This window comes from Vicia villosa, linkage group LG6 (genome assembly GCF_029867415.1).
Source record: "Vicia villosa cultivar HV-30 ecotype Madison, WI linkage group LG6, Vvil1.0, whole genome shotgun sequence".
Lineage (NCBI taxonomy): Eukaryota > Viridiplantae > Streptophyta > Magnoliopsida > Fabales > Fabaceae > Vicia > Vicia villosa.
Genome location: NC_081185.1, coordinates 160,331,982 through 160,342,228, shown reverse-complemented (window position 1 = coordinate 160,342,228; position 10,247 = coordinate 160,331,982). Strand labels below are relative to the sequence as shown.

General features: G+C 32.8%; 1 protein-coding gene across 1 annotated transcript; it reads left to right on the top strand.

Moving 5' to 3' along the window:
* The first annotated feature begins 8,553 nt into the window (after positions 1-8,553).
* On the top strand, positions 8,554-9,748 carry LOC131612994 (monothiol glutaredoxin-S6-like). Its single transcript, XM_058884723.1, has one exon. The coding sequence runs from the start codon at positions 8,842-8,844 to the stop codon at positions 9,151-9,153; it is 312 nt and encodes a 103-aa protein (XP_058740706.1). The 5' UTR covers positions 8,554-8,841; the 3' UTR covers positions 9,154-9,748.
* Positions 9,749-10,247: the final 499 nt, after the last annotated feature.

The window sequence follows — 10,247 nt, the reverse complement described above, 5'->3', positions numbered from 1 at the left end:
TATATTCATTTCACGTTTGAGGTTAAAAACACTTTTTATAGTAACAACATTTCTATAAAAATATTATCATATATCAGTTAGATTTAGAAGAAGACGAAAATGTGAGAAATGTACAAAACAATATTGAATAAAATATGAATAAAAAGATAAACAATGATGAAGGAGGAATTTGAGGGAAATATGCAGACGCAGAGGGTAAATATGGATATCAGAGTATGAAAATATGATTTTTTGGACATAAATAATTTATGAAATATTGTGTTGATATAATTTGTTTGAGTTTGTTTTTGTTGAATATGTCTAGAACTTATTTTAGTTTTTATTGTGTTTCATTTTGATTTAAAAAAAAAAAAGAAACTTGTAATATTTGTAATATTTAAAAGTTGGAACTTTTGTTATTCAATTTATTTGCATAAATATTTTCATAGTTTCATTTTTTTAGATGTATAAATATGAAATTTGTGTGAAGATTTCATATATATTTTTTATTTTTATTTTATATAAATTAGATTAACAGACATGCGGTCTAACTAATGACCATCGGTCTGACCAATGACCTAGTAACTGAATAACTTAAATGTCAATGATCGGTCCGATTTCAAAACACTGCATAACTTTCTTTTCTAAAATTAATCAACAATTAATTCACACATGAGCGAGTGAATAAATGGTTTGACAATTTAATAGTATTGAAATATGAGAAGCTAAGAGACATTTGATAAAATCGTATTATTGAATAGCATTACAGAAATTGCATTATATAGGGAATTATAAAACTAATAGCATTAATTACATATGGGAGTATCCTATTCTATTCTAGAATTTACTCCCCCTCAAATTTGAGCAAAGAAGTCAAATGAACCAAGCTTGCCACATATATAATTAGTTCTAGAATTTTGTAGAGATTTTGTAAACACATCTATCAATTGATCATTAGAATTGACAAACTTTGTGACGATGTCACCTGATTCAATCTTCTCTCTGACAAAGTGACACTCTATCTCAATATGTTTGGTCCTCTCATGGAAGACTGAATTTGAAGCAATGTGCAACGCAACTTGATTATCACACACAAGTGTTATTGGTTTTGCTTCTTCAATTTGAAGTTCCTTGAGTAATTATTTTAACCAAATAAGTTCACATGTTACCGTTGCCATGCCCTATACTCTGCCCTGGCGCTTGATCTTGCAACTACATTTTGTTTTTTACTTTTCCAGAATATAAGGTTTCCTCCAACAAGTACACAATACCTAGAGGTGGATCGCTAATCAATGGGTGATCCTGCCTAATCAACATCAGAGTATCCAACTATATGAGTGTCCTTTATCTTCATACACAAGACCTTTTCCTGGAGCACATTTGATGTATCTCAGAATCCGGATAACAACATCCAAGTGTTCTGGACCAGGGAAATTTAAGAATTGGCTTACCACATTGACTGCAAAAGAAATGTTCGGACGAGTGACTCTGAGATAATTCAACAAGAATATCAGTCGGTTTAGCATTCAACAACCCTATTTTTCCAAAATATCCATAACACACTTTCGTTGGGAAATTACTAGACCATCTTTAGATTGGGCCACCTCAATACGCAAGAAATATCAGAGTTTACCAAGATCTTTTGTCTAAAATTGACTCGAGAGATGTTGTTTTAACAAGAGTATTCCCTGTTGATCACTACCAGTTATGACAATATCATCAACATATACAATAAGATAGATACACCCTTGGGCTGAGTGACGATAAAAAACAAAATGGTCAGCTTCGCTACGGACCATACCAAATTATTGTACTACTGTGCTAAATCTGCCAAACCAAGATCTCGATGATTGCTTGAGACCATAAAGAGACCTGTGTAGCCTACAAACCATATTCGAGAACTCCCCATGAGCAACAAACCCAGGTGGTTGCTCCATATATACTTCCTTTTCAAGATCATCGTGTAAAAAGGCATTTTTTATGTCAAGTTGATGAAGAGGCCAATGTCGAATGGATGCAATGGCTAGAAGAAGTATAACAAATGCCATCTTGGATACAGGAAAGAAGGTATCACTATAATCCAACCCAAAAATATGAGTGTATCCTTTGGCTACCAAGCGAGCTTTAAAATGATCAATTTTTCCATCTGGACCAACCTTCACTGTATAAAGCCAACGACAACCGACTAAATATTTCCCAAGGGGTAGAGGAACCAGCTCCCAGGTTCCACTACTTTGAATAGCACATATTTTATCAATCATTGCTTGCCTCCACTCAGGGTGAGATAATGTTTCACCTGGAGTTTTAGGAATAGAAACAGAAGACAAAGAAGACAAACAAGTATACCGCAAAGGAGAAAGACGATGATAACATAAATCAATATAATGTGGAGAAGGATTGTGTGTTTGACGTATACCTTTTCAAAGGGAAATTGGAAGATCGGATTCAGGCTCCAAGATCAGGTCCGTTGATGGAGAAGACGTCTGATGAGAGTCTGCAATGACCTCAAGGACAGGTACGACCTCAAGGATAGGTATGAAAGACGTTGGTTGACGATGTTGATACGTTTGAAGTGGGCGAGAAGTGGGGGGTCAACTCTAGGATTATTTATTGGGCCAGGTTCCCTAGAATGGTGGGGGATAATGGCTGATGGAACTTCAGGAAGAGGTGTGGAGTAATTTCCTGAAGGGGTTCCGGAGTCGGCTGGTTGGACTCGAAATAAGGAACATACTCGAAGAAGGTAACATCGACCGATATGAGGTATTCTTGTAGTGTATGTGAACAACAATGATAACCCTTTTTGGAATGATGATAACCAAGAAAAACACGCTTTAGTGAACGAGCTGATAGTTTATCAAGTCCAGGAGAGAGATTGTGTACAAAACATGTAGACCCAAAGACTCGAGGAGGAATTGGGTGAAGGGGAGATTGTGGAAACAAGATTGAATAAGGGACTTTATCATTAAGGACCGATGGGGGCGTGCGATTTATAAGAAAACATGTCGTGAGCACTACATCCCCCCCCCAAATCGGAGAGGAACATTACCATGGAGAAGTAGGGTTCAAGTGGTTTCTACGAGATGCCTATTTTTGCGTTCAACTACCTTGTTTTGTTGAGGTGTATGTGGGCAAGATGTTTGGTGCAGAATCCCATTGGATGACATAAAAGTTTGAAATTGTTGGGATAAATATTCATGTGCATAGTTACTTCTTAAGGTACGAATAGGCAAACCAAATTGGGTTTTATTTCTTGATAAAATTTGTCTAAAATAGAAAACAATTCAGATCTATTCTTCATTAAAAATAGCCATGTGCAACGCAAAGAATCATCAATAAAGGTTACAAAATACCTAAAGTCAAACGTAGACTCAATACGTGAGGGACCCCAAAAATCAGAGTGAACTAAAGCAAAGGGGGACACAACCCGTTTATTGACTCGATTGGGAAAATGACTATGAGTATGTTTCCCTAATTGGAAAGACTCACAATACAAAGTGGATAATTTAGATAAATTGGGAACCAACTTTTGTAGCTTGGAAAGACCTGGATGACCTAATTACACACGTATAATGAGTGTAGAAGCTGTGGTTGGGCATGTGGTGGATGACACCGAGAATTAGTAGAGGCCTTTAGATTCACATCTGATGCCAAACGCCCGTCCCGAACTCCGATCCAGCAGGGTAACATTATTGTTAGTGAAGGTGATAGAAAAATCAAGAGAACGAGTTAAACGACTGACAGAAAGTAAATTGAATGGACAATTAGGTATATATAGGACAAAAGTAACAGAGACATATAGCATAATTTGAACAGTACCAATACCTTAGGATTGGGTTTGAGAACCATTTGCGGCAGTTATACTAGGTAAGAAACCAGAGGTAGAGATAGAAGAGAAAAGACCTTTACACATTGAGGTTATGCACCACATTATTAGGTATCATGTTGAAAAGGGAAATGCGCAATTGAGTTTGTGATCTCATTTGATCAACTCACAAGCATTTGTACAAAACGTCTCCCTAAAGAAAGCTTCTTTTTCATAAGAATTAAACTAGGAATCTTAAATCTATCTTGCATGGATTAGTATGCTAAAATATCTTTTCTCCTTCTTTTTCTTCTCCTTCTTGTGATATTTATCTATTTGTATTTTCTGCCTTTTTTATTATGCCAAAAGGGGAGAAGTATATTTTCAGATGGAGTAGAGTATACTCTTCACTCACATGAGAAAGAGTTTGATCACTCCAAAAGTTATCTATCTAATATTCTCTTTTACCACCTCCTCGAGAGATATATTGTCATCATAAAAAAAATGAGGGAGAATATGGATCTATGTGCTTGCAGGTGTGAAACTGATGATCTTGATGTTGACAACCTTCTTGATGTTTTTATGACGACAACATTGATGAATGTTTAAGTCGGTGGTGATATCTTTCCAACTCTTTGATGATGGTGATTAACTTGAAGATATCTAAAGCCTCATCAAGTACAAGATTTAAGGTTCCAGTGAAGTACTTATATGATTGGTATACATGAAAAAGAAACTTGATACTTCAGAGTTGTATAAAAGAGGAAGTGTGAAAGCTCGCATAGTCACGTCTGTTTGAGTGGCCAAGTTCTTGTGGAAGCGCACACACACACACACACAAAATACTTTTAAGGCATCTATTTACTTAACAAAATCACCTAAAAATATTTTAAAGATCTAGCCAATTGATTAGGGGACTATCTGCTTGATTAGGAGACTTTTTCCAACTATCTAATTGATAATATATTTTTCCTAATTGACTAGGTGACACGTAATTGAATATATAATAGATTATGACAGTCTCTTAATGGTTGATAACAAATCTATCTCAAAACCTTCCATTTTGGGCATCAACAATTAATTATTTGAGGTACCTAATTGATTAGGCCATTACTTTGGCACATGAATTGTTTCCTGTTTTAGCAACAAAAAAATTCTATTAAATGGAGGTTTCTCTCCACTTCATTTCACACCAAAATTATGAGTTTTTCCTAACTACTTACATTTTAATACATTTTTCTCTCCCGTTAAATATCTTCTTTCACCAAAGTTGCCTTAGTGTCATATGAGTGAAAACTACTTGTGAGGAAAGTATTGTATTGTTGTCGTCCCACTACTTTCACTTTCAAGAGTGTGATACTCTTGAAGAATTCAATTTTATTTTCGAGATCAACCATTGGAAAATCTTTGTCTGGTTATAAAACTTAGCCTGCAAAAGTTGTATTTAGTTATTGAGATTAGTTGGCAAAATCTCTACGTGGTTCGTGATTTCATCCTGTGAAAAAACTTTCTTTTGGTTGGGGAGATAAGTCGTGTAAAATTTCTCAATTCACTTGTATCAAAGGTTCGTGGACATAACCTATAAAACCTCAATATTATAGTGAAATTTCAAGAAGATCTCTTAGGGATAGGACTAGGCCAACGTTCGATCGAACCTAGACAATCATCTTGTGACATCTATTTAAATTATGTTATTTACTGTACTGTCTTATTTTCTTTCTGCTATTTTCCCTCAATTTTTTTGAGTTATAAAGTTTTTAAATTAATCACAGATTTTGAATACTATAATTTACCCCAACTTGTGTTTGAAGTCACTTATCCAACAGGAAAGTCTATGAGTACATGATACAAGCTCATTTTCTTAAAATTGGTCGGGCACCCACATGTGGGCATGAAGCCGGCCAACATGTGGTGATAAGCCACCCGGATTTGGGTGATAGGCCGCCCTATTGGGCTTGGGTCGCCCGAAATAACTTATATTGCCTATTTTCTCAATAAACATGGGTGGTGATGTGTCCTAGCAATGACTGAATAGAGAAAGAGAGTCAACGAGGAAACCATCTCCCCTATAATTCAAAGGAGAACGAGTTCTCTTCTCTCCATGTTTTTGAAGGGGGTTAGGGTAACCGCTCTCTAGTCCAGGCTTGAGAAGCCTTATATATATATATATATATATATATATATATATATATATATATATATATATATATATATATATTTCATTTCCAGAGTGGGAAAGGGTACCCAATCTTTCGCAAGAGAAAACCATAAGCAGATCTTATTAATCCTACGTGAGCTAGCCCTAAACACAACAAAATATGCTAAACACTTAAACAACTACGACAAGGGGTTGCCCACCATTATACCTTTTTAGCAAGTACACATTTAAATGAATACACTTGCATAAATTGATATCGGTTAAAATCTCCATTAAAGTATAAATGACTAAATGAGTTCTTTTGTAGTTAAAAAAAATCAACTACAGTAACTTCGGCTATCTCCGATTTGACTAACCATGCATTCAATTATCCTAATTTCGACTTTTCTTAAATTTTGTTAAAGACTAATTTCGACCAACAACTTAGAATATTTTCAAATAATAAATTGATATATCTCATAAGTCAAAAGTATAATTTATTTATATTTAATTGTAAAAAAGGTAATTATATATTTAAATATAAGCGAGGATGAAAGTGTAATTGTAGTATATTTTAATAGAAGTAAATCACCAAAATAATATCTTGCTTTCCTCCTCACTTATGTGGCAGTACATAGTAGATAGTACAATAAAACATCACTATTTAATGAAACATATAATAAGCTTTAAGCATATAGGAGTACAAAACATCTTCTTAGGATCTTCTTCCTCATAGTAATGAGTAGTACAATGTGCAAGAAATGGTAAAATTCGGTGTTAGCGTTTTCTTTTTTCTCCCATTCTCCACTATATCAAGGACCATCCATCCATCTAAAGTGGTAAAAAGCAAATGCTATTATGCAATAGTTTTTCTTTAAATCAGCATCTTCCCAAAAAACAAAAATCTCTTTCTATTCTCACCTTTCAATTCAGCTTTCAAGAATTTGGCATTTTAACTTGTGCGAATCCAACATTAATTAATAATTAGCTACTTGATTAAATATTGTACTAATTCAACACCTCTTACCGACCAGATTACAACCATAGCTTAAGTTTATGCCATGTCATAATAAAAAGTGGCTTAGCAAATTTTAATCTACTTTATATCAAAGCCATTCAAGAAAAATCTACTTTGCTTCTTATATAAAAAATTTAGTGTTATTTGCAATTTTGGTCTCTAAATTATTCATTTTTTTGGATTTTGGTCCCCCTTACAAATTCGAAGGCAATTTTTAATGAAATGAAATTCAGATTAATGACATGTTCAATATAAATCTTAAATAAAAATAACTTTTTTGAACAGATTATTATTGAACTAACACATCATCATTAAGAGCGTCATTTTATTTAAAAGTGTCTTCGAATTTGCAGGGGGACCAATATCCTCAAAAAACTAAAATATATGGACTAAAATTCCGAATTTTAAAATAGGGGACCAAAACCCAAAAAAATTAATAATACATGGACCAAAATTGCAATTAAGCCAAAAATTTAATTGTCCGTGTCTATTTTGTAGATTCTTATTTCTTTTTATGGATGAATTTTAAGAGTAGTCATTGAAAATGGGTACAATTGACATCCCTACCCGCACTCATATAATCGAATAGACAATTATCAACTGAGATTGTATAACATAATAAAGAACATATTTTTTTGACTTTTTTTTTAAATAATTTTTAAAATGTTACATAATTTTGTGTAAAAAAAAAATTGTACAAAGAAATTTTTCATAAATAGAAGTTCAAATGAAGATCTATTTGAATAGTTGTTTTTAAAATGTTATTTCAGATATTTTATCATTTTATTGAAACTTTTTTGGATATCAAATTTTTAAAAAATTATTCAATTTTAAAGCTATTTTAAATAATTGTTTATAAAACGTATTTAAAATATGACTTTTTAAAAAAATTATAATTTCAACTATGTTTTCATTTTCAATAATAATATATATATTTATAGTATAAAATGTCAATTAGTCTTTCAATTTAAAAATAACAAATAAAAAATTTCTAAAGATTTTAAAAAACAACTTTATAAATCCAATTTTAAAAATAAATAAAAATCTATCTTTGAAATCTAAAACAAACATTCTCATAACATCTCTATAAGCTCAAATAGTAAAATTCTTGAAATCACATCTACTTAAAACCTTGCTCATTACCATTATATGTCCTCATTAATATTCCAATGCAAATGAGGGTGGCTTCATGCTGCAGCCTAATATTGCCAACAATTTGGGTTGGATACATTTCATCCCTCAAACATAAATTATTACTCATTTCCTCTAGAAAAGACATTGTGGGAATCTCTTGATATTTTCTTTTGGCATCAAAAAAAATGAAAATTAAATCACTAGAGGATTATCTAGACAGTAGAGAACCACAAGGATTATCTAGACAGGAGAGAACCACAAATTTAAGCACCAAAAATTTACATATAAATTTAAAATTTGAACGGAGTCTAAAAAAAAAGAAACTGACACGGAACATGACACCTCACTGTAATATAAATAAACGGAAAGTAATAACATGTTTTAGTGTTGTGCCGTGTCAGACACTGATACGTGTTAAACACCTGACACGTTTTTGTTGAGACGTGTCAGTGTTATAAAGCTAACAAACTCTTCTATATTTTAAGTGACATGGCATAATTTTCTACCCTCAAAGTTTATCCAGGAATCAAACACTTGTACATAGAAATGTAGCTCACTTCCACTGTGTGCTAACTTGTGTGAGTTTAGAGAATCCATTCATGAACATAACTTTTTAAGGTTTATTCTTTCTCAGATGTTTATTCTTCTATGTCTAAACAATCCATTCTGGTATAAATACATCTCCTCTCAATCTCAAATTTCCACAAACCAAATCAAACAAAAATTTCCATACAACCCTTCTAGCAACAAACCAAATTACATCATATAGAAATGGATTTGTTAGCATCATTGACAGAGAACAAAGCAGTTGTGATCTTCAGCAAAAGCACATGTATCATGAGTCACACAGTGCAAGCACTCATGAGAAATTTCGGAGCCGAGCCGATAATTATCGAGATTGATAAAATGGCAAATGGATATCAAATAGAGAGAGCACTGATTCAGCTTGGTTGCAGACCAAGTGTACCAGCAGTTTTCATAGGACAACAATTCATAGGTGGTACTGATGAAGTTATAAGCCTCAATGTTCAAAACAAGCTTGCTCCATTGCTTTTAAAGGCTAGAGCTATTTTCATTTGGTAGTTTATAGCTATTTATATATAGCTATGCAAAAACTCACTCCAATTTGATCATAGATAAGAGGTTTTGTTTGTTTTGTCCCTATCTTTGGATCAAAGTTGATGATAAACTAGTACTATTACTATGAGGTGATTTGATATAGAGCTTCTTTATCTTGCTATGTTTGAACCTTGTTTTTCTTCTTTGTTTTCCCTTTTGAGAAGAAGAACCTTACTCTTTATTGTTGTATATATATAATATTATATTGTAATGATTTTGCTACTTTTGTATTAAAAGATAAGTAATCTATTTTGAGTTTCTGCGGTTACTATGTGAGATCATTTAATTTTGGCTGAAGTTTATCAACAGTGAGTAATAATATATTTTCAATATATGGGAATTTATGAAATTCTGTCCTGAAGAATCAATAATTAAGAAACATCAATGCCCAAGTAACTTAACTCTAACATGCATGGACAATGATAGAGCATCACTAAACAAAAGTATATATGCATTGTTTAGTACAATGATTGATCTAAGTGCCATCCAATTTTGGCCTATCACATAGGGAGGTTTAAGATATGTGTGTACCAACAATTGATTGCTACAAGTAGTAAGGAATATCTCTCTCTCTCTCTCAACGATTTTTATTATAAGTAGAGAGAATAAGTAGGGAAAAAAAGATAAATGACACGGTTATGAAGAGATATATTATGACAGCGCACACAAGAGATAATTCTAGTTTGGTCTTAAGTCATATGACCTATTCCATCCCCCAAGAGTTTTCTCTTGAGATTTCCACTAAAATAATAACTTGAAATTTTACACATGTTCAATTCAACAATCTTAAACCAAAATTTTACAGGTTTAGTTTTTTACCTTCAAATTTATTACAAGACCACAAGAAAACTAAGGTCTTGAGTAAACAAATTCAACACAATAGTAGAACACTATAACTTTTTTCACTTACTTTTTTCTTGTTATGCCACAACCCAAGCGAGTTTCTTGGATATAATCATTGAAGAACATGCTCTTGGAAATTTAAAATGTACGTGGCTTCAAATCTAGCTACATGGAAGCATATGTGTCATCGAAATCTATGTCTATTTGTTGATTGT

Coding starts and splice junctions, on each gene's coding strand:
- LOC131612994 (XM_058884723.1), top strand. CDS start 8,842: ATGGATTTGTTAGCATCATTGACAGAGAACAAAGCAGTTGTGATCTTC.